The sequence below is a fragment of the Pristis pectinata genome, chromosome 2 (assembly GCF_009764475.1).
Source record: "Pristis pectinata isolate sPriPec2 chromosome 2, sPriPec2.1.pri, whole genome shotgun sequence".
Lineage (NCBI taxonomy): Eukaryota > Metazoa > Chordata > Chondrichthyes > Rhinopristiformes > Pristidae > Pristis > Pristis pectinata.
The window spans coordinates 1400316-1425147 of NC_067406.1; the positions used below are offsets into that span (position 1 = coordinate 1400316).

A 24832-nucleotide genomic window follows, 5' to 3' on the forward strand; every position below is an offset into this window, starting at 1 on the left:
CCATGGTGAATTGGCTGTTTGGATTCAGAACTGGCCTGCCTGTAAAAGTCAGAGGGTAGTGGTCGATGGGACTTATTCGAGCTGGAGGTCGGTGACTAGTGTTCTTCAGATTCCGTACTGGGACCTTTGCTCTTTGTGATGTATATAAATGACCTGGTACATGGGTGGGTTAGTAAGTTTTCATATGATACGAAGATTGGTGGTGCTGTGGATAGTATAGAAGACTGGCAAAGGATACAGCGGGATACAGATCAGTTGCAGATATGGGTGGAGAAATGGCAGATGGTGTTCAACCCGGTCAAATGTGAAGCGTTGATCCTTGGGAAATCAAATGTAAAGAGACAGTACGCTGTTTCTGGCAAGACGCTTGACAATGTTGATGAGCAGAAGGATCTTGGGGTCCAAGTTCATAGCTCCCCGAAAGTGGCTGCACAGGTTAATAGGGCGGTAAAGAAGGTGTATGGCATGCTTGCCTTCATTTGTTGAGGCACTGAGTTCAAGAGTCAGGAAGTTATGAAGCAGCTTTATAAGACTTTAGTTAGGCCGCATCTGGAGTATTGCATTCAGTTGTGGTCGCCCCATTATAGGAAGGATGTGGAGGCTTTGAGAGGGCGCAGAAGAGGTTTACCAAGATGCTGCCTGGATTAGAGGGCACGTGCTATGAAGAGAGGTTGGACAAACTTGGGTTGTTCTCTCTGGAGCGGCAGAGGCTGAGGGGAGATCTGATAGAGGTTTATAAGATAATGAGAGGCATAGATAGACAGCCAGTATCTTTTCCCCAGGGTTGAAAAAGTCTAATACCAGAGGGTATGCATTTAAGGTGAGAGGGGGTAAGTTCAACAGAGATGTGTGGGGCAAGCGGTGGGTGCCTGGAATGTGCTGCCTGGGGTGGTGGTAGAGACAGGTATCATAAGGGGTGTTCAAGCAGCTCTGAGATAGGCACATGAATGTGAGGGACATTGTGTATGCAGAAGGAATTAATTTATTTGGGCATTTGATTACCAACATTGTGGGTCAAAGGGCCTGTTCCTGTGCTGTACTCTATATTCTATGCCTTTGTTGATAGTTATAATTACCAATCTTAGACACTGAGACTTGCCCTATCTAAACTAAACCAAATGATCTTTCTGGAATCACATTTTGAAGATTATCTAAGATAACAACAGGATCTTGATGAACTGGGGAAGTGGGCCACGAAATGGCAGATAGAAGTTAATAGACCATAGAACACTACAGCACAGTACAGGCCCTTCGGCCCACAATGTTGTGCCACATTTTATCCTGCTCTAAGATCTATCTAACCCTTCCCTCCTACATGGTCCCCTATTATTCTATCATTCATGTGGCTATCTAAGAGTCTCTTAAATATTCCTAATGTATCTGCCCCCACAACCTCTGCCGGCAGTGCGTTCCACGCACCCACCACTCTCTGTGTAAAAAACTTACCCCTGACATCCCCCTTATACCTTCCTCCAATCACCTTAAAATTATACCCCCTCGTGTTAGCCATTGTCGCCCTGGGAAAAAGTCTCTGACTGTCCACTCGATCTATGCCTCTTATCATCTTGTACACCTCTATCAAGTCACCTCTCATCCTCCTTCTCTCCAAAGAGAAAAGCCCTAGCTCGCTCAACCTATCCTCATAAGACATGCTCTCCATCCAGACAGCATCCTGGTAAATCTCCTCTGCATCCTCTCTAAAGCTTCTACATCCTTTCTGTAATGAGGTGACCAGAACTGAACACAATACTCTAAGTGTGGTCTGACCAGAGTTCTATAGAGCAGCAACATCACCTCACGGCTCTTGAACTCAATACCCCGACTAATGAAGGCCAACACTCCATACGCCTTCTTAATAACCCTAGCAACCTATGTGGCAACCTTGAGGGATCTATGGACATAGACCCCAAGATCCCTCTGTTCCTCCACACTGCTAAGAGTCCTGCCATTAACCTTGCATTCTGCCTTCAAATTTGCTCTCCCGAAGTGTATCACTTCACACTTATCTGCGTTGAACTCCATCTGGCACTTCTCAGCCCAGCTCTGCATTCTATCAATCTCTTGTTGTAATCTACAGCAACCTTCTACACTACCAACCACAACACCACCAACCTTTGTATCATCAGCAAACGCACTAACCCACCCTTCCACATCCTTATCCAAGTCATTTATAAAAATCACAAAGAGCAGGGGTCCCAGAACAGATCCCTGCACAACACCACTGGTTACCGACCTCCAGGCAGAATACACTCTATCTACCACCACCCTCTCTCTTCTATGGGCGAGCCAATTCTGAATCCACACAGCCAAGTTTCCCTGGATCCCATGCCTCCTAACTTTCTGAATAAGCATTCCATGAGGAACTTTATCAAACGCCTTACTAAAGTCCATGTACACCACATCCACTGCTCTACCTTCATCAATGTGCTTTGTCACATCCTCAAAGAATTCAATCAGGCTCGTGAGGCACGACCTGCCCTTCACAAAGCCATGCTGACTGTCCCTAATCAGCCTATGCTTCTCTAAATGCCCATAAATCCTGTCTCTAAGAATCTTCTCCAGTAATTTGCCCACCACTGAAGTAAGACTCACTGGTCTGTAATTCCCAGGGTTATCCCTACTTCCTTTCTTAAACAAAGGAACAACATTTGCCACCCTCCAATCATCTGGCACTACTCCTGTGGCCAATAAGGACGCAAAGATCATCGCCAAAGGCGCAGCAATCTCTTCCCTCGTTTCCCGTAATAACCTTGGATATATCCCGTCCGACCCCGGTGACTTATCTATCCTAATGTTTTTCAATAGTTCCAGCACATCCTCCTTCCTCACGTCGACATGCTCCAGCGTATCAGCCTGTCATACGCCATCCTCACAAACGTCAAGGTCTCTCTCTGGTGAATACTGAAGCAAAGTATTCATTAAGAACCTCCCCTACCTCTTCCGACTCTAGGCACATGTTTCCTCTTTTATCCCTGATCAGTCCTACCCTCACTCTAGTCATCTTCTTATTCTTCACATACATGTAGAACATCTTGGGGTTTTCCTTGATCCTACTCGCCAAGGACCTGTCATGCCCCCTTCTAGCTCTCCTAAGTCCATTCTTAAACTCCCTCCTGGCTACCTTGTAACTCTCCAGAGCCCTGTCTGATCCATGCTTTCTAAACCTTAGGTAAGCTTCTTTTTTCCTCTTGACAAGATATTCAACATCTCATGTCAACCACGGTTCCTTCACTCTACCATTCTTACCCTGCCTCAATGGGACAAACCTATCCAAGCCCCATGCAAGTATTCCTTAAACAACCTCCACATTTCCGCTGTGCACTTCCCCAAGAACATCTGTTCCCAATTTACACTCCCAAGTTCCTGCCTAATGGCATCATAATTCCCCCTCCCCCAGTTAAATACTTTCCCATATCGTCAAGGTCCCATAAAGGTCAAGGAGTTATGGTCTCCAAAATGCTCTCCCACTGAGAGATCTGAAACCTGATCAGGCTCATTGCCTAGTACCAGGTCCAGTATGGCCTCTCCTCTAGTCGGCCTGGCCACACACTGTGTCAGGAATCCTTCCTGTGCACACCAAACAAACTCTGCCCCATCTATCCCCTTTACACTAAGGAGGTGCCAATCAATATTAGCGAAGTTCTGGCCATTTATCTGCCTCCACTAACCATATGATTGCCTTTGTTACACTAATGGCCCAACGATCTATTTTGCTCAGATGGAAGGATCCAATACCCCCAACTACTTTTCAATGGTTCTTTCAGACTATATCATGTTTAAACTTGAAAAAAATTAGAAGTGGCACTGTTGATCCTTCACTTAAATTTGAAGATATTTGGAGTCCATTTATTCAATATTTTCACATGATTTAGATTCCCTTTCAATAACTTTCCAACTTAGAGGAACGGAGTTGACGACAAAATATTGCTCTGTTTCTTCTGAGAAATTTTAGCCCAGGTTTTTTTTCTGTTTTGTTTTTTTTTGAAATTTTTCTGTTTAGTTTATATTGTTTATAATTTTTCTTATTGATTTGGCTTTTTTCTTTAATTTATATAATAAATCTTTTTCTTTCCTTTCTTTCATATTATATTCATTTACTAAGAGATCATTGGATCTACAGATTTTTTTATACTTTATTGTTCTTTCTGATTATCCATGCCATGATTGTTCTCTTGATCTCTGTGTATTACATGTACAAACATTGATGTTATATATTAATCTGTATTAATTTGAAAACTAATAAAAAGATTTAAAAAGGAAAAAAAAAATTAGGTAAGTTGCAATCACCCATGACAACAACCCTGTTATTTTTGCACCTCTCCAAAATCTGCCTCCTGATCTGCTCCTCAGCGTCTCTGCTGCTATTGTGGGGGGTCTGTAGAATACTCCCAATAGAGTGATCACTCCCTTCCTGTTTCTGACTTCCACCCACACTGACTCAGTAGATGATCCCTCCAGGATGTCCTCCCTTTCTACAGCTGTGACACTGTCCCTGATCAGCAAAGCCACTTCTCCACCTCTTTCACCTCCGCCCTGGTCCCTTTTGGAACATCTAAACCCTGGAATATCCAGCAGCCATTCCCGCCCTTGTGACAGCCAAGTCTCTGTAATGGCCACCACGTCGTAGTTCCATGTACTTACCCACGCTCTAAGTTCATCAGCCTTGTTCCTGATACTTCTCGCATTAAAGCAGACACACTTCAGCCCATCCAACTGACTACAATTTTGCCCTTTCAACTGCCTCTCCTTCCTCAGTCTTTCTACACTCTGCATCTACTTGTACACTAAATGCACCAACCTCTGACCTATCACTCTGGTTCCCATCCCCCTGTCAAACTAGTTTAAACCCTCCCCAACAGTTCTAGCAAACCTGCCCGCAAGAACATTGGTCCCCCTCCAGTTCAAGTGTAACCTGTCTCTTTTGTACAGGTTGTACCTTCCCCAGACGAGATCCCAATGATCAACAAATCTGAAACCCTGCCCTCCTGCACCAATTTCTCAGCCACGCATTCATCTGCCAAATCATGCTATTCTTACCCTCACTGGAGCAGAGATTACTACCCTTGAAGTGCTGCTTTTCAGCTTCCTATCTAGCTCCCTATATTCCCTCTTCAGGACCTCGTCTCTTTTCCTCCCTATGTCATTGGTACCAATATGTACCATGACCTCTGGCTGTTCACCATCCCCCTTCAGAACGCTGTGGACCCGATCCGAAATGTCCCTGACTTGGACAAGTCCGAGGTGTTGCATATTAGTAAGTTAAAATGGGGCAGGACTTGCACAGTAAATGGTAGGGCCCTGGCAAGTGTTGTAGAGCAGAGCAACCTAACGGTACAGGTACATTGTTCTTGAAAGTGGCATCACACATAGACAGGGTGGTGAAGAAGATGGTTGGCACAGTGGCCTTCGTTGATCAAGATATTGAGTAAAGAAGTTGGGGTGTTACGCTACAATTGTGCAAGTCGTTGGCGAGAGCACACTTGCAGTGTTGTGTGCAGTTCTGGTTGCTCAGCTATAGGAAGGGTGTCATTAAGCTGGAAAGAGTACAGAAAAGATTCACAAGGATGTTACTGGGACTGAAGGGCTCAAGTTATAAGGAAGGACTGGGACTTTTTTCCCTGGAGCGTAGAAGGCTGAAGGTGACCCGAGAGAGGTGTGTAAAATCAGGAGGGGCGTAGATAAGGTGGATGGCCACAGTCCTTTTCCCAGTGCAGGGGAGTCTAAAACTAGAGGGCACACGTTAAGGTGAAAGGTTTAAAAGGGACCTGAGGGGCAACTATTTCACCAGAGGGTGGGGGCTATTTGAAATCAACTGCCAGAGAAAGCTGTACATGCAGGTACAATAACCACATTTAAAAGACATTTGGACAGATACATGGACAGGAAAGGTTGAGAGGGATATGGGCCAAATATGGGCAAATGGGACCAGCTCAGATAGACAACTTGGTCAGCATGGATGGGTTGGGCCGCAGGGTCTGTTTGCGTGCTGTGTGACTCTATGACTGTGTGACTATATTTGTGTGTAACCACAGATCCCCACGGGGACCCTCTGCACCCTTAGATCACCAGCCCCTCCTTACATCAGGCTTGCCGCAGTCACACTCCTCGCCTTCCTCCACATACATGTTGCCACACTCACGGCCCCCAACCAGCAGCTCAAGTTTGGGCAAGTTGTAGAGACATATCCCTCCGCCGTAGAGCAGATTTCCATTCAGATCATCTTTGCTGCAGCTGCTGAAATGTGTTGGGTATTCAAAGCTGAAGGAAAGGAAGCACAAGGGTGTCAAAGTGGCAGGAATTCAAGGAATACCTAGTATTGGTATTGGTATCGGTTTATTATTGTCACTTGTACCGAGGTTCAGTGAAAAACTTGTCTTACAAACCGATCGTACAGGTCAATTCATTACACAGTGCAGTTACATTGAGTTAGTACAGAATGCATTGATGTAGTACAGGTAAGAACAATAACTGTACAGAGTAAAGTGTCACAGCTACAGAGAAAGTGCAGTGCAATAAGGTGCAAGGTCACAACAAGGTAGATCGTGAGGTCAGAGTCCACCTCATTGTATAAGGGAACCGTTCAATAGTCTTATCACAGTGGGGTAGAAGCTGTCATTAAGTCTGGTGGTACGTGCCCTCAGGCTCCTGTATCTTCTACCCGATGGAAGAGGAGAGCAGGGAGAATGTCCAAGTGACAAATGCAAAAACATACATAACTGCTCACTTGGCTCTGCAAGCGGCTGCACCAGACGATCTCGTACCTTCCCACTCTGTTCCAATATCATCATAGATTCATCGAGTCATACAGCATGGGAACAGGCCCTTCAGCCCACTGAGTCCGTGCCAACTCATTCACACTAACCCCATTTTATTCTCCCCACACTCCCACCAACCCCCCTCCCCCAGATTCTACCCTTCTCCCACACACTGGGGGCAGTTTACAGCGGCCAGTTAACTCACCAACCCACATATCTTTGGGATGTGGGAAGAAACCGGAGCTCCCAGGGGAAACCCACGCGGGTCACAGGGAGAACGTACAAACTCCACACAGGGAGTGCTGGAGGTCAGGATTGAACACAGAGCAGTGGAGCTGTGAGGCAGCAGCTTTACGAGCTGACTCACTGGGCCACCCTCATATTCCCTTGGCATCAAAAATCTCCTCACCTCAACATGCCACAGATTTTCTGAAGATGTTTCTTACCCCATTGCTTCTTCCATGATGCAGCCAATAACCTTATCTGGACAGTGACAATTCCGTGTGGTTGTGTCGTGAGACAATCCGAGATTGTGTCCAAGCTCATGAGCAACGGTAGCTGAAACTGCCAGGAAGCTCATCTGACTGTCCTGAGGGGGAAGCAGAAGCAACATCCTGAGTATGTTCCTAAGATCATCCCCCGATGCCACTTAGAAGGCACTGTGTAAACTGGTTAACTAAATCAATAGTTTTATACTCAGTTGCTCCCTCTTGGAGGAGGCTCTGCTAGCACGTTCTGGTGGGAGGAAGCGATGAGAGCAGATCAGTGGCAAGTGGAAGAGACACAGCTGTGAGCCTTGTTAACTTTGGTGAAGGGAAGACCATCACAAGGTCCACATCTCCACTGTAGATTGGGAGTTTTGCAGAACACCTCCACTCAGTCCAGTTGCCTGTCACTTTAATTCTCCATCCCACTCCAGAGTGTGGCGACTCGTTGCAAGCTGCTCTCTGCAGATCTGCTCATTACTTTTACTATATTCATTCTACTCTATTAAATTTAAATTCTACGTCACTAAGTATTACCAATAATGTTCTTTTAAATCTTCGTACAGGGCTGGCGATCTTCTGACCTCTGGGCTACCTGCAATAACTTCCCTGAAGCTGTGACACTTTACTCTGCATTCTGTTATTGTTTTACCCTGTACTACATCAATGCTTTGTGTAATGAATTCATCTGTACAAACGGTGGCAAGACAAGTTTTCACTGTACCATTACTTTTACTATAATCATTCTACACTTTTGAATTTAAATTCTATGTCACTAACTAATACCAATACCAATAGCTTGGTACAAGTGACAATAATAAACCAATATCTGTCTGTCTGGCCACCTGCACTGGTCCAATGAAGCTGACTGTAAGTTTGGGGACAGTACCACACCCTCCATCTGGTCACATTATAGCCCTGGGAGCTCAACAGTGAATTCAGGAATTGTAGCTGATCTCCCTCTCCCTCTCCCTTGTATCCAGTTCTAATTAGAACACAGAACAGCACAGCAGAGGAACAGGCCCTTCGGTCCACCGTGTCTGTGCCGACCATGATGCCAAATTAAACTAAATCTCTTCTGCCTGCACATGATCCATATCCCTCCCATCCCTGCACATTGATGTGTCTGCCTAACAGCCTCTTAAACACTTCTATTGTATCTCCTTCCACCACCACCCCTGGCAGCCCGTTCCAGGTACCCACCACTCTCTGTGTAAAAAAACTTGCCTCCTTTAAACTTCCCCCCTCTCACCTTAAATACATGTCCTCTAGTATTTGGTATTTCTCTCTGCTCTTCTGGTAGTTCTGCTTTCATTCTTCTCGCCCTTTCAACACCTCCCTCATACACGTTATTCAGTGGCCTCACTGCTCCCTCGTAGCCAGCACCTCCCACACTATGTCACTGTCTGCACTGGTGTCCACCCGAGCACGGACATTCCCTGCTGTGTTCTCTGCCTCTCCCTTTCACTGCAACATAACACTTGTTTAATTTCTAACTTTTCAGAGTTCTGATGAGAGGTTTTCAACCTGAAACACCATGTGTGTTTCTTTCTGCAGAGGCTGCCTGTTCTGCTGAGTGCTTCCCACATTCTCTGTGTTTCAGCTCCATTTATCTGTACCACAAGTAACGTCCACTTGGAATGTTCCCTCAGCCAAACTTCTGTTCAGTCTGGCCTCTTCCCCACAGACTGACAACATGCATCACACCCCATATCGTTTTCATTTAAATCACAGCTGTTTCAAAGTAAATGATGACATTGACATCTTATGATTCGGAGAGGGGAGCTCCCTCAGACTCACTGAGCTCCCATCAGTACCAGCACTGATGGTGTGAGCTGTCTGAGAGCCCAGCCTCTCGAGTTGACTGAGGACGGTGCACTGGCCAAGCCCTGGGACTGGGGAACAGAAAGAACGGGTGCTCACCAGGTTTACTCCGCCAGACTCACTTGCTGAACAAATGGTGCCGAACGATGCCAGACCAGCCGTGCCCCCATCAAAAATGCCACCGCTGGAAGAGAGAAATCAATGTTAACACGGATCGCCATGCCAGAGTGATTACAGAGTAAAGAGGATCAACACCTCCCCGATCTCCATGTACGCTGACCTCCTCCGAGGCACACAGATGTCATCCTCAACCGGGCTTTTCTCACATTGGAACAGTGACAGGGAAAGGTGGGAGCCGGTCTTGCAAGGGGATGAATCAGAGCAAACTTTACTTTTTTACTTGTTTGTTCACAGGAGGTGATCACCGGTAGCGAGGCTGGCACGTACTGCCCTACCCTGAAGGTTTGTTCACAGGAGGTGGTCACCGGTAGCGAGGCTGGCACGTACTGCCCTACCCTGAAGGTTTGTTCACAGGAGGTGGTCACTGGTAGCGAGGCTGGCACGTACTGCCCTACCCTGAAGGTTTGTTCACAGGAGGTGGTCACCGGTAGCGAGGCTGGCACGTACTGCCCTACCCTGAAGGTTTGTTCACAGGAGGTGGTCACCGGTAGCGAGGCTGGCACGTACTGCCCTACCCTGAAGGTTTGTTCATAGGAGGTGGTCACCGGTAGCGAGGCTGGCACGTACTGCCCTACCCTGAAGGTTTGTTCACAGGAGGTGGTCACCGGTAGCGAGGCTGGCACGTACTGCCCTACCCTGAAGGTTTGTTCACAGGAGGTGGTCACCGGTAGCGAGGCTGGCACGTACTGCCCTACCCTGAAGGTTTGTTCACAGGAGGTGGTCACCGGTAGCGAGGCTGGCACGTACTGCCCTACCCTGTAGGTCCCTGAGCTGAGTGACCATTTCAGAGGGCTGTTGAATTCCGCTACACAGTCAGAGCAATACACCACGGAGACAGGCTCTTTGGCCCAACCAGTCCATAAGGCCATAAGACATAGGAGCAGAATTAGGCCATTCGGCCCATTGAGTCTGCTCTGCTATTCGATCATGGCTGATTTATTTTTCCCTCTCAACCCCATTCTCCTACCTATGCCTAGTTTTGAACTCCCCTCCCCTGGGGAAAAGACTGTTATCGTCCACCTTATCTATGCCTCCCATAATTTTAAACACTCCCATAAAGGTCGCCCCTCATCCTCCTACATTCCAAGGAATAAAGACCCAGCCTGGCCAACCTCTCCCTGTAACTCAGGCCCTCGAGTCCTGGCAACATCCTCATAAATCTTCTCTGCACTCTCTCCAGTCTGACTGCATCTTTCCTATAACAGAGTGTGCACAGTACTCCAAATGCAGCCTCACTAACAACTTATACAACTGCAACATAATGTCCCAACTCCTATACTCAGTGCCCCGACTGATGAAGGCCAGCATGCTAAATGCCTTCTTCACCACCCTGTCTCCCTATAACACTGCTTTCAACGAACTCTGCACTTGTACTCCAAGGTCCCTCTGTTCCATTACACTCCCTAGTGCCCTACCATTCAGTGTATAAGCCCTATGATGGTTTGACCACCTACATTTAGGCAGACAGAGCAGATTCAGCACATTTCCTTTCCTGAAGTGGATGGTTTTATAACAAACCACGCTCCTGTCAACTCTTTCCAAACCCAACCTGTATACTTTTTTTCAAATTATTAAGGAATGATTCCAACATAAAGACCTTCATTGTGACCCAAAATGCAAATTTTGAAATATAACACAAAATCATGGCTTGCAAAGGGATACGGAGAGACTAAGTGAGCGGGAAAGAGTTGGGAGATGGAGCATAAGGTGGAAAAATGTGGGTTTAGTTACAAGGATGCTGCCAGGACACAACGGACTGAGATACAGGGAGAGGTTGAACAGGCTCGGACTTTATTCCTTACAGCAAAGGAGACTGAGAGGTGATCTTATAAAATCCTGAGGGGCATAGGCAGTGAATGGTCAGTCTGTTTCCCAGGGGTGGGGAATCAAGAACTGGAGGGCATAAGTTTAAGGTGAGAGGGGAGAGATTTAAGAGGATCTTGAGGGGCAACTTTTTTTTAGACAAAGGATGGTATCTTTGTGGAATGAGCTCCAGAGGAAGTGGTTGAGGCAGGTACAATAACAATTTATAAAGGACAGTTGGACAGGTCCATGGATTGGAAGGGTTTAGAAAGTTACGGGCCAAACACTGGCAAATGGGACTGGCTTGGATGGGGTACCTTGGTTGGCCTGTTGGATGGTTGATCTGAAGGACCTGTTTCCGTACTGTATAACTCTATGACTCTATTCACTTTGGAAGGAAGAATGAAAAGGCAAATTAGTATTTACACGTAGTAAGACTACAAAATGTTGCAGGACCTAGGGATCTGGGGCTCCTAGTGCACGAGTGTTTAGCCTGCAGGTATAGCAGGTAATTAGGAAGGCTCATAGAATGTTGGCCTTTATTGCAAAAGGGTATGGAGTATAAAACTAGGGAGACCACACCTGGAGTACTGTGGATAGTTCTGGTCTCTGTATATAAGCGTGTGCCTGCACTGGAGGCCATGGAGAGAAGGGTCACTGGGCTGATTCCTTGTGTTGATGTATGAAGAGAGGTCGAGCTGATGAGCTGAGTTGTGTTGAAGCTCACTGGAATTTGAAGGAATGACAAGTGATCTTATTGAAACATGTAAAATTCTGAGGGGGGCGGACAGGGTGAATGCTGAGAGGATGTCTCCCCCAGTGGGAGTATTTCAACGAGAGAGCATAGTCTCAGAATAAGGGCTCCCCAATTTCAGATGGAGATGAGGAGGAATACCTTCTCTCTGAAGCTCACAAGTCCTTGGAATTCTTTCCTTTGGGGGACTACTGAGATTGAGTTACTGAAAATATCAAGGCGAAGACTGACAGACATTTGAACTGCAAGGGTATGGGGAGAGGGCGGGAGAGGGGTGTTGAAGCCAAGATTGGGTCAGCCGTGATCGCAGCTGGCTGGAGGGGGCAGAGAGGCCTTGCCCTGCTCCTCATTTCTCACTTCTTATTGAATCAAAAATACAAAAGAAAAAATACAGAACCACTTCCATCATTTTCTGTTCCTAATTATCATCATTTATTAGGATTCTGGACATACCCGGCAAAGATCGCCCCTTATCGCCCTTGAACTAACCCACTTTGGAGGGTGTTTCCGAGTCACCCACGCTGGTGGGAATGGAGCAATAGAACAATGGATCCTCCCAGAATTGTGCCCCAGGTGAGAATGCCCAGGATTCAGGATGTTTTTAAAATCCCTCTCCCACCTGTCCCACCACTTTCACGTGTAACCCCGCCCCCTCTCTCCCTGGACCCCTTGAAGAATTGGATCCTTTGTGTTTTCAGCCCCTCCTCATACTTCCAACCAAAAGGTATCCCCCTGCACCTGCTGGTGTTACGTTTCATCTGCTGCCTGCCCGTCCTCACCACAAGTCTATTTCCTCAAAGTCTGTCACTACCCACCTCACTGTTCGCCACACTTCTCACCTTGTGCCACTGGAAACCTCTGGCATGGTGTCCTTTACACCTGCAAGTCATTAATCTGTGTCAGGAAGAGCAGTGGTGCTGACATCAACCCCGGGAACACCACGGCACAGCTTCCTTCAGCCAAACAACAGCCATCTGTCACGTCTCTGCTTCCTTTCCAAGCTCTGTGATATCTTATTCTCGTTGATCAGTCTTGCTGACAAGTTTAATTAGTGGCATTTTATCACCACACCAAGCACACCGTCCTCATAATCCTTTCCGCTTACCTCATCAAAAACATAACAAAATGTGTGATGATGCCTGGAGGCAACAAAAGGCCGCAGATGCTGGACTCTGATGGGAGAGGAAGGTGGAGCATTGGAACCAAATAAGGGAGGTGGGGAGGGCAGAGGGGAGCCGTGGGGACGAGTGTGTGATAGGCAGATGGAGAGGGAAGGAAAGAAACAGGGTGATGGGCGTAGGGTGAGTGTAGGAAGAACTGGATAGATCAGGAGGTGAGAAAAAGGACAGGGGAGGGGGGCAGTTGACCTGAAAAGCTGAGCTCACACAGAGCGTGGTGGAGGCAGAAACCCTCGTCACATATAACCAGCTGTTGATGTGCACTCGAAGGTGGGGCGAGGCTGGGTTTTCACCAGCAGACACCACGGGCCCAAAAACCTCCCTCTGTATTTGTATCAGTGTTACGGACTCAGTGAAAGTCCCTTTAAGATAGAGAGTGTGTGTGTATGTGTGTGTGGGGCGTGCTTACGTCAATAGAAGATAAAGGACGTAATGACGTTGTTGAAGAAGTAAGAAGAAGAAGAAGGAGAGAGAGAGAAGGGAGAGAGACACCAGCCTGCTTGTTTTCTCTATCGATGGATGAGAAACAATAACTGTGTTTGCCACTGAAATCCATGTATGGAAGTTGGAAGTAATCCGGTGGAGTTCACTTTGTTGCTGACCTGTAGAAGGAAACAGGTATTTGTGTGTGGACGACCACGGTTCGGATGCTTTTCGGGGTGAGGAAGTCACTACCGAGTAAACACTGGAGTGTTGTTTGGGTTCCATCGTGGAACATTTGGATTTCGTATGTACTCTCTCTATGTTTTTCTACATCTACATCTTATCTTCAGACAACGGTGGTTGTTGAAGAAGCCCTTGCTCATGTTTCACCTTATGGCTTGCGGAACTGAACTTTAAGAACCATTCAGGAACTGGGAGTTTTGGACTTTGTCACACACACACACGAAGAGTTTAGTTTTGGGGTTAACGTTCGAGGTTTAACATTTTTGAATTCTAACATACTAACATTTTTACTTTTATTTTACGTATTATCATAAGTAGTGATTAATAAAATAGTTTTTAACACTAAATCATGCTCAGTGTGTTTCTTTTGTTGCTGGTTTGTGACAATCAGTGAATGTTGGAATGCTGTAGAGCATGTAGGAGAGAGGTCAAACATACCAGGGTCCATGGAGACCTTTCAGGGCTGCACCAGGCCATCGATAACCTGATCAGTCTACAACAAAAATGTGTCCTCATTGCACCGGGCACAACAGTGGCTTCAGTGAAAATCGTTTTAACCTGGAGTAAAGCAAGATTGCAAGCGTTTCTGCTACCCTTGGAGGTAGGGTGAACCATGAACAGGGAGGGAACAGACGGTGAGGAGATATAGACAGGCTGGTGGCAGAAAGGTGACAAATGGAATTCAATGCTGAGAAATGGGAATGGCTACATCTTGGTGGGATGAATGAGAAAATGCAATGAAAACTAGTCAGCGCAATATTAAATTCACGAGCCAGAAGAACTGGGGGTACATGGGAACAGTTCATCGAACATCTCAGGACAGCTTCACCACGCAGCATCCTGAGATGGTAAAAAGTACAGTGAGATCTGTGACCTGCTGCAGCTCAAATACAGGCGGGCACACATGCCTGGACAGCACTCACAGTCAAAGTAGAGGTCACTGTGACATCAGCTCCCAAGATTGAGGATCAATCCAGGCTGTTGCCATGGCTCACTGCTGCAGCATAGAACATAGAACAGAACGTAGAACACTACAGCACAGCACAGGCCTTTCGGCCCGCAATGTTGTACCGATATTTTATCCTGCTCTAAGATCTATCTAACCCTTCCCTCCCAAGATCCCTCTGTTCCTCCACACTACAAAGTGTCCTGCCATTAACCTTGTATTCTGCCTTCAAATTCAATCTCCGGGTTTGCCTTTTCTCATTCAACACTTATCCGGGTTGAACTCCATCTGCCACTTCTCAGCCCAGCTCTGCATTCTATCAATATCCTGTTGTAATCTACAGCAACCTTCTACACTATCCACAACACCACCAACTTTTGTATCATAGAAACATAGAAAAAACCTACAGCACAATTCAGGCCCTTCAGCCCATAAAGCTGTGCTGAACATGTCCCTACCCTAGGAATTACTAGGCTTACTCATAGCCCTCTTTCTCAGCTCCATGTACCTATCCAAAAATCTCTTAAAAGACCCTATCATATCCACCTCCACCACCACTGCCGGCAGCCCATTCCCCGCACTCATCACTCTCTGAGTGAAAAAATTACCCCTGACATCTCTTCTATACCCACTCCCAGCACCTTAAACCTGTGTCCTCTTGTGGCCACCACTTCAGCCCTGGGGAAAAGCTCTGACTATCTACCCGATCAATGCCTCTCATCATCTTATATACCTCTATCAGGTCCCCCCTCATCTTCCGTCGCTCCAAGGAGAAAAGGCCGAGTTCCCTCAACCTGCTTTCATAAGACATGCTCCGCAATCCAGGCAGCATCCTTGTAAATCTCCTCTGCACCCTCTCTATGGCTTCCACATCCTTCCTGTAGTGAAGTGACCAGAACTGAGCATAGTACTCTTAAATGGGGTCTGATCAGGGTCCTATATAGCTGCAACAATACCTCCCGGCTCCTAAATTCCATTCCACGATTGATGAAGGACAATACACCATATGCCTTCTTAACCAAGAGTCAACCTGCACAGCCGCTTTGAGCGTCCTATGGACTTGGACCCCAAGATCCCTCTGATCCTCCACATTGTCAAGAGTCCTACCATTAATACTATACTCTGCCATCATATTTGATCTACCAAAATGAACCACTTCACACTTATCTGGGTTGAACTGCATCTGCCACTTCTCAGCCCAACTTTGCATCCTATCTATGTCCCGCTGTAACCTCTGACAGCCCTCTATACTATCCACAACACCCCCAACCTTTGTGTCATCTGCAAACTTACTAACCCACCCCTCCACTTCCTCATCCAGGTTGTTTATAAAAATCACAAAGAGTAAGGGTCCCAGAACAGATCCCTGAGGTACACCACTGGTCACTGACCTCCATGCAGAATACGACCCTTCAACAACCATTCTTTGCCTTCTGTGAGCCAGCCAGTTCTGGATCCACACTGCAATGTCCCCTTGGATCCCATGCCTCCTTACTTCCTCAATAAGCCTTGCATGGGGTACCTTATCAAATGCCTTGCTGAAATCCATATACACTTCATCGACTGCTCTCCCTTCATCGATGTGTTCAGTCACATCCTCAAAAAATTCAATCAGGCTCGTAAGGCAGGACCTGCCCTTGACAAAGCCATGCTGCCTATTCCTAATCATATTATACCTCTCCAAATGTTCATAAATCCTGCCTCTCGGGATCTTCTCCATTAGCTTACCAACCACTGAGGTAAGACTCACCGGTCTATATTTAAACTTACTAATCAGTAAACTTACTAACCCACCCTTCCACATCCTCATCCAAGTCATTTATAAAAATCACAAAGAGCAAGGGTCCCAGAACAGATTCCTGCGCAACACCACTGGTCACTGACCTCCAGGCAGAATACGTTCTATCTACCACCACCCTCTGTCTTCTATGAGCGAGCCAATTCTGAATCAACACAGCCAAGTTTCCCTGGATCCCATGCCTCCTGACTTTCTGAATAAGCATTCCATGAGGAACTTTATCAGGCATCCACTGCTCTACCTTCATCAATGTGCTTTGTCACATCCTCAAAGAATTCAATCAGGCTTGTGAGGCATGACCTGCCCCTCACAAAGCCATGCTGACTGTCCCTAATCAGCCTATGCTTCTCCAAATGCCCATAAATCCTGTCTCTAAGAATCTTCTCCAGTAATTTGCCCACCACTGAAGTAAGACTTGCTGGTCTGTAATTCCCAGGGTTATCCCTACTCCCTTTCTTGAACAAAGGAACAACATTTGCCATCCTCCAATCATCCAGCACTGCTCCTGTGGCCAGTGAGGACGCAAAGGTCATCGCCAAAGGCGCAGCAATCTCTTCCCTCACACTCCGTGGTAACCTTGGATATATCCCGTCCGGCCCCGGTGACTTATCTATCCTAATGTTTTTCAATAGTTCCAGCACATCCTCTTCCCTCATGTCGACATGTCCTAGCATATCAGTCTGGTGTACACCATCCTCACAAATGTCAAGGTTTCTCTCTCTGGTGAACACTGAAGCAAAGTATTCATTAAGGACCTCCCCTACCTCTTCCGACTCCAGGCACATGTTTCCTCTTTTATCCCTGATCGGTCCTACCCTCACTCTAGTCATCCTCCTATTCTTCACATACGTGTAGAACGCCTTGGGGTTTTCCTTGATCCTACTCGCCAAGAACTTTTCATGCCCCCTTCTAGCTCTCCTAAGTCCATTTTTAAGCTCCCTGTAACTGTAAGGAGAGTTACTCCTTGTAACTCTCCAGATTCCTGTCTGATCCATGCTTTCTAAACTTCAGGCAAGCTTCTTTCTTCCTCTTGATAAGATATTCAGCATCTCATGTCAACCACGGTTCCTTCACTCTACCATCCTTACCCTGCGTCAATGGGACAAACCTATCCTGAACCCCATGCAAGTATTCCTTAAACAACCTCCACATTTCCGCTGTGCACTTCCCCAAGAACATCTGTTCTCAATTTACACTCCCAAATTCCTGCCTAATAGCATCATAATTCCCCCCTCACCCAGTTGAATACTTTCCCATATCGTCTGCTCCTATCCCTCTCCAAGGCTATGGGAAAGGTCAAGGAGTTATGGTCACTATTATAGATTCTTCCTATTTTCTCTGTGGCCTGTAGTTGTGTAACATCCATCTTTACAGCTCAGAATCCTATCTGGACCTGGTGATTTATCCACATTGTACAGCCAGTTTCCTAAATGCCTCCCCTTCCACATTCTTTTAGCTTGTCCAGTGTCTGGACTCTGTGACTGACAGCAACCTCTGCCTTGATACCGACATGAGAAAAGTGCTCACATCCCTCAGCCAAGTCCTTTGCTTTACGATTAAATTTTTAGCATCACCTGTCAGCCCCATTCCTTCCTGTGAAACTCATTTATTATTTATCTGCCTGCAGATATGTTTTGATTTTCTTTTATACGAGCTGCCAGTTTACATGAGTGTCAAAGTTAGGCTAAAATGGTTGCAACTATTGTCGGGCAGACAGATCCATCCCAATGTCTTCCTGAGGTCCCCATCATCACAGCAGCCAGTCTTCAACCAATGGGACCCACCTCGAACTGAATTCAGTGGATACAGAAAGATCATGGGACCAGACAATATCTGGTCCTGAAGACATATGTGACAGCACACTGGTGTCCACAGCACACCAAGAGTCCAGCCAAGCTCTTCCAGTGCAGCTACAACACTGGCAAAATGGAAAATGTCACTCATTGCCTCACTGGCAGCCCAGTGCAGGGTGATGGGAGGAGACTGTCACCGACAACCTCTGCCTGAAGTGCTGTAATCTACCGGGCAAGCGACCAAGGTCTGCTTCATAGAATTTGTTTACTGAGCCCTTCCTTGTTGGGATGGGCACAGTTGGCTGAGTAGCCTCTTTCTGTGATCCAATGGTAATATGGATCTGTTCCTGCATGCCCAGTCTGGGTTTTCTGGGGCTTCGTAGTTCCAGATCTCTTCCAAATATGGAGTAAAATTCCAGAGATGAGGTGGGAGTGACTGCCCCTTGACTTCAGATCAACATGTGACAGAGTGGCTTCAGGGTGCCCTGATCAATGGAAGGTTCCCACCGGCTGACAACTGCAGTCACTCGCCCAGCCAGTGCCATCACTTCCCAAACCCTGATCTCCACCACCACGGACGAGGGCAGGGAAACACCATCACCTGCTGGCTCCCCTCCAAGTCACACACCGGCTGACTTGGCAATATATCATCAGCCCTTAATTGACGCTGGCTCTAAATCCTGAAACTTCCTCCACAACAGTACGGTGGAAGTGCCTTCAGCAGAATGACTGCAGTAAATCATGAATGTGGCTCACACCACCTGCTGAAGGAATTTTGGGATGGGCAATAACATATAGATCTCAAAAATGAAAAAAATAATCGTAATGAAGTAATCCAAGTAAACATTCAACAAGACCAAGGAATCCGGAACAAAATCTGCAGTTGCTGGGAATCTGAAATGAGAACAGAGAATGGTAGAAACACTCAGCAGGTCAGGCAGCGTCTTGGAAGGAGAAGCAGAACTAATGTTTCAGATTGATGACCTTTCATCAGAAATGCTGAATATTTCCAGCATTTTCTGTTTTGGATTTAAAGCTAAGACAACGTTCAGGCTTGGGCTGAAAGATGGCAGGCTGCATTTGTCCTTACAAGGACCACCTCCAACAAGAGACACCTGAACCAGTTCCACCACAGCAACAGAGGAAACATAAACATGAGCGGGCCATTCAGCCCCTCGTGCTTCCTCCACCATTCAACATCATGGCTGGGATTTTACCTCAGCACCAATTTCCTTGTCTAACACCATATCCCTTGCTTCTTCTCAAAACCAAAGCGCTGTCTGTCACTTCTTAAATATATTCTGACTGAGTCTCCACAACCACCTGGGCAAAAATCACAAAGGTTCATCGCACCTCGGGAGGAACAGTTTTTCTCATCTCAGCCCTGAATGCAGATGATATTACCATAGTGGGGCTTATGTCGAATAATTATGGGTTGGAGTACAGGAAGGAGATAGAGAGCTTCGTGACATGGTGTCATGACAACAACCTTTCCCTAAATGTCAGCAAAACAAAAGAGCTGGTCATTGACTTCAGGAGAGAGGGCAGTTCACATGCTCCTGTCTACACCAACGGTGCTGAGGTCAAGAGGGTTGAAAGCTTCAAGTTCCTTGGAGTGAACATCAATCTGAAACGTTAGCCTGTCCTGGTCCAACCACGTAAATGCCACGGCCAAGAAAGCTCACCAGTGCCTCTACTTCCTCAGGAGGCTAAAGAAACTTGGTTTGTTTCCTTTGACCCTCACCAATTTTTACCAATGCACCATAGAAAGCGTCCTATCCAGATGCATCATGGCTTGGTATGGCAACTGCTCTGCCCAGGACTGCAAGAAACTGCAGAGACTTGTGGACACAGCTCAGCACATCACGGAAACCAGCCTCCCCTCCTTGGACTCTGTCTACACTTCTCGCTGCCTTGGTGAAGCAGCCAACATAATCAAAGACCCCATCCAACCTGGACATTTTCTCTTCTCCCCCCTCCCATCGGGCAGAAAATACAAAAGCCTGAAAGCATGTACCACCAGGTACCACAAGGACAGCTTCTATCCTGCTGTTATAAGACTATTGAACGGTTTCCTAGTACGATAAGATGGACCTCACAATCTATCTCATTATGACCTTGCACCCTATTGTCTACCTGCACTCTGTAGCTGTAACACTTTATTCTGCATTCTGTATTGTTTTACCTTGTACTACCTCAATGCACTGTGCAATGAATTGATCTGTATGAATGGTTTGCAAGACAAGTTTTTCACTGTACCTCAGTACAAGTGGCAATTAATAAACCTATTCCAATTCCAATTCTGAATGGCCGACTCCTTGTTTTGAGACTGTGACACCCCAGCAACAGGAAACATCTTCCATGCATGCACCCAGACAAACCGTCTAAGAACCATCCTTATGATTTGGATGAGAATTTACGAGGAATAGTTAGTAAGTTTGCAGATGAAACAAGAATAGGCAGTGTTGTAGACAGTGAAGAGGAGTATCGAGAATTGCAGTGGGATCTTGATCAGCTGGGGAGGTGGGCTGAGGAATGGCAAATGGAGATTAATTCAGATAAGTGCCAAGTGTTACATTTTGGAAAGACAAATCAAGTAGGACTTTTACATTGAACAGAAGGTCCCTGGGTACTGTTGTAGAACTGAGAGACCTTGGAGTACAGGTGCATAGTTCCCTTAAAGTGGAATCACAGGTAGATAGGATGGTGGAGAAGGCTTTTGGCACGCTGACCTTCATCAGTTAGGGCACTGAATATAGAAGTTGGGAGGTTATGTTGCGATTGTGAGGCCACACTTGGAGTTCAGTTTTGGTCACCTTGTATTAGGAAGGATGTGATTAAACTGGAAAGAGTGCAAAAAAGGTTTACAAGGATGTTACCAGGATTCGGAGGACTGAGTTACAGGGAGAGGTGAGACCGGCTGGGCCTTTACGCCTCGGAGTGTAGGAGACTGAGGGGTGATCTCATTGAGGTGTATAAAGTCATGAGGGGCATAGCTAGGGTGAGCGGCCTTTTTTCCATGGTTGTGGAATCGAAAACTAGAGGACATAGTTTTAAGGTTAGAGGTGAAAGGTTTGATAAGAACCTGAGGGGCAACATTTTTTACACAGCATGTGGTAGACATATACCAGCTGCCAGAGGAAGTGACAAAACACAAAATGCTGGAGGAACTCAGCAGGTCAGGCAGCATCTACGGAGGGAAATAAATAGTCGACGTTTTGGGTTGAGACCCTTCATCAGGCCTGTTTATTTCCCTCCACAGATGCTGCCTGACCTGCTGAGTTCCTCCAGCATTCTGTGTGTGTTGCTCTAGATTCCAGCATCTGCAGAATCTCGTGTCGCCAGAGGAACTGGGTGAGGCAGGTACATTAGATACATTTAAGAAGTATGTGGACGGGTATATGGATGACAAGAGTTTAGAGGGATATGGGCCAAGTGCTGGGAAATGGGATTAGCTGGAATATACATCTTGGTCGGCATGGGCATGTATAGGCTGAAGGGCCTATTTCCGTGCTGTATAACTCGATGACTCAAGTTCTGTGTTTTAATGGGCAGCACAGAGGCACGGATTGTAGAGCTGCTCCCTCACAGCTCTGGTGACCTTGGCTTGATCCTAACCTCAGGCGCAGTCTGTGTGGAATTTGCACGTTCTCCCTGTGACTGCGTCCCCTGAGTGCTCCAGTATCCTGTCACATCCCAGAGACACACGGGCCGGTAGGGTAAATGCCCGCTGTAAATTGTCCCTAGCACGTGGGTGAGGGGTAGAATCTGGGGGGAGTTGATGGCAAAGTGGGGAGAATAGGATGAGTCAGGGTAGGATCCACATAAGCTGGGTGGTTGATGACTGCACAGACTCAGTGGGCTGAGGATCCTGTTCCTGTGCTGTATCTCTCTATTATTCTCGGGCATCCCTCATTCTTCTGAATTCTATAGCCCAGCCTGCTTAATCTCTCCTCACAGTACAAACCTTCAAATCCCAGGAATCAATCTATGAACCTTTGCTGCGCACCCCATCTTAGAACATAGAACAATACTGTACAGGAACAGGCCCTTCAGCCCACCATGTCTGTGCTGACCATGACGCCACATTAAACTACTCACCTCTGACTGTACATGATCCATGTGTCTCCATTCCCTGCACATGTGCTGATCTAAAACACTCGAACACCACCTCCACTTGCCTCCACTACCACCCCTGGCCACACATTCCAGGCACCCATCTTCTCAAGGACGATTAGGAATGGACAAAAATTGCCGTTCTTTTCAGTGACACCATACCCCAAAATAAAAGAATAAAAAATAATTCTCTACAATCAACATCTTGGGGGTCATCATTGATCAAAAATTTAACTGGATCGGCTACATAAATACTGTGGCTACAAAACAGGTCAGAGGCCAGATGATTCACTTCCTGACACCCCAAAACCCTTCCACCACCATTAGGCACAACTCAGGCCCGGTGGTGTAGCCGTTAGTGTAACGTTATTACAGCACCAGTGACCCGGGTTCAATTCCAGCCGCTGTCTGTAAGGAGTTTGTATGTTCTCCCCGTGTCTGCGTGGGTTTCCTCCGGGTGCTCTGGTTTCCTCCCACATTGCAAAGACGTACGGGTTAGGAAGTTGTGGGCATGTTATGTTGGCGCCGGAAGCGTGGCGACACTTGCGGGCTGCCCCCAGAACACTCTACGCAAAAGATGCATTTCACTGTGTGTTTTGATCTACATGTGACTAATAAAGGTAAAGATATCTCACTCTACTTGTCCAGATGAGTATAGCATCTACAAGATGCAAGAAGCTCAACACCACCCAGGGCAATGACCCCTTATGGCTGGCACCTTCCTAATCCTCCATCAAATAGCTTGCACATTCCAGACCTTCTAAGGTGTTGAAACAAATTCCTATTCCCAATGGCAGCTTTGTAAAGAGGAGAAACAAAGGACTGCAGATGCTGGAATCCAGATGAGAAACACGATGATGCTGGAGGAACTCAGCAGGCCAGGCAGCATCCGTGGAGAAAAGCAGGCGGTCAACGTTTCAGGTCAGGACCCTTCAGAAACGGATGCTACCTGGCCTGCTGAGTTCCTCCAGCATCATAGTGTTGGCAGCTATAGTAATCTAATTTGCTTCCAATCCTGCATCATGCATCATAACTACAAAATACCCTGCAATAAGTCATTAGGTTTTCTTCAATAGTACCCACAGACCCAAGACCTCCATCAACAAGAAGGACAAGGACACTGGGTACATGGGACACCACCACCTGTAGGTTCCACTCCACGTCCAACACCATCCTAATTTGGAAATACACAACTGTCCTCCACTATCCCTGAGTCTGCCCCACAGCACAGTAGAAGTACTGTCATTTCAAAGGTCACCACCAACTTCTCATGGGTAATTAAGGATGACCACTAAATGTTCGCCTTCCAGTGAGGCCCACATTTTGAGAATGAATGAAAACGTTTGCTGTTACCTAATGCAGAACAGGATCAGTTTGTGTTGAGCGAGATAGGTGTCAGGTACTCACAGGATGAGCTGGGCGTTGTCGTTGTAATGTCGTGGGAGCAGGGAAGTCTTCCTCCACTGAAGGAACCGGGCCAGCATTCTCTTAGGACTCCTGTCCACTGTGACTTGGTCCCTGGTCCACACATCGACTCCAATCAGAGCTATACGGATGTTCAGTGGTCTGTAGAACTGCAGAAGGGAGAAGAGTTAGGAACTGGTCGTTGTTACCTGGAGCACATGGGCCAATGGATGGAAGCCCAGATGTAACTAAACCCTCCAATAGTCTCTAATAGAGGGAGCAGACGGAGAAGGGCATTCTGTGTGAGCCACAATCAGTTCTGCTGACCTGGAATCTACCAGCAGTGGGTGGAACAGTAGTGCAGCAAATGTTGCGACTACCTCACAGCTCCAGTGACCTGGATTCAATGCTGACCTCCAGTGCTGTCCGTGCAGAGTTTGCAGGTTCACCCTGTGAGCGCATGGGTTTCCTGCAGGTCCTCCGGTTTCCTCCCACATGCCGAGGCCGCGCGGATGGTGGGTGAATTGGCCGTTATAACTACCCCTGGTACTGAGTGACAGGAAAACTGGGAAGTGGAGCAGTTGGCGGGGGTGCATGGGGATGCACGTAGAATTGGAATCAGGGCAGATAGCTGCTCGTCCTTCAGCATGGTGTGCTGATGGGCCTGATCCTGTGCTGTACAACTCTGTGACACAGTTTCACCACACAAGGTCATGCCAGCTAGTCGGGCAGATGTTGCCTGCATGTTGCTAACATCTGTAATTAAGGAAGGAGTCACTGAACACTTACCAGTTTCAGCTGATCAGTGTCAGCCAACATGGATTGTCAGGCCTGATGAACCTGAAGAAGCTGTTTGACTAAAGTAGTGGACAGAATATGGCTGGAGAGGTGATTTATATTGAATTCCTGAAGGGATTTTGATTAAGCCTTTTAGCTGAAGTTGGGGATTTTTGGAATTAAAGGTAAAATTGGGCAAGGGGCAGAGGGTTAATCCCTGAGTTTAGCTGCACTGCGTTCCCAGTGTCAGAGTGTGGCAACATAGCACAGATCACAGAAGTAATTGAAATGTGGTCTTTTCTTATTCATGTTCATCACTGGCAAGGCCAGTGTTTATTTCCCATTCATTGTGT

The 24832-nt window shown here is 46.9% G+C and overlaps 2 protein-coding genes across 5 annotated transcripts in view; one reads left to right on the plus strand and one right to left on the minus strand.

The window, feature by feature from the left end:
• Positions 1–24832, plus strand: part of LOC127567459 (uncharacterized) — a 453787-nt gene that overhangs the window by 150923 nt on the left and 278032 nt on the right. The gene's annotated exons all lie outside the window — the stretch shown is intronic.
• LOC127567460 (disintegrin and metalloproteinase domain-containing protein 12-like) overlaps positions 1–24832 on the minus strand; it is a 182625-nt gene that overhangs the window by 51750 nt on the left and 106043 nt on the right. Inside the window, exons 12-15 of the mRNA XM_052010401.1 lie at positions 23706–23872; positions 9164–9248; positions 7202–7344; positions 6081–6258 (exon numbers count right to left, since the gene is read on the minus strand). Of these exons, the coding sequence (XP_051866361.1) occupies positions 6081–6258; positions 7202–7344; positions 9164–9248; positions 23706–23872 (573 nt within the window). The remainder of the gene's footprint in view (positions 1–6080; positions 6259–7201; positions 7345–9163; positions 9249–23705; positions 23873–24832) is intronic.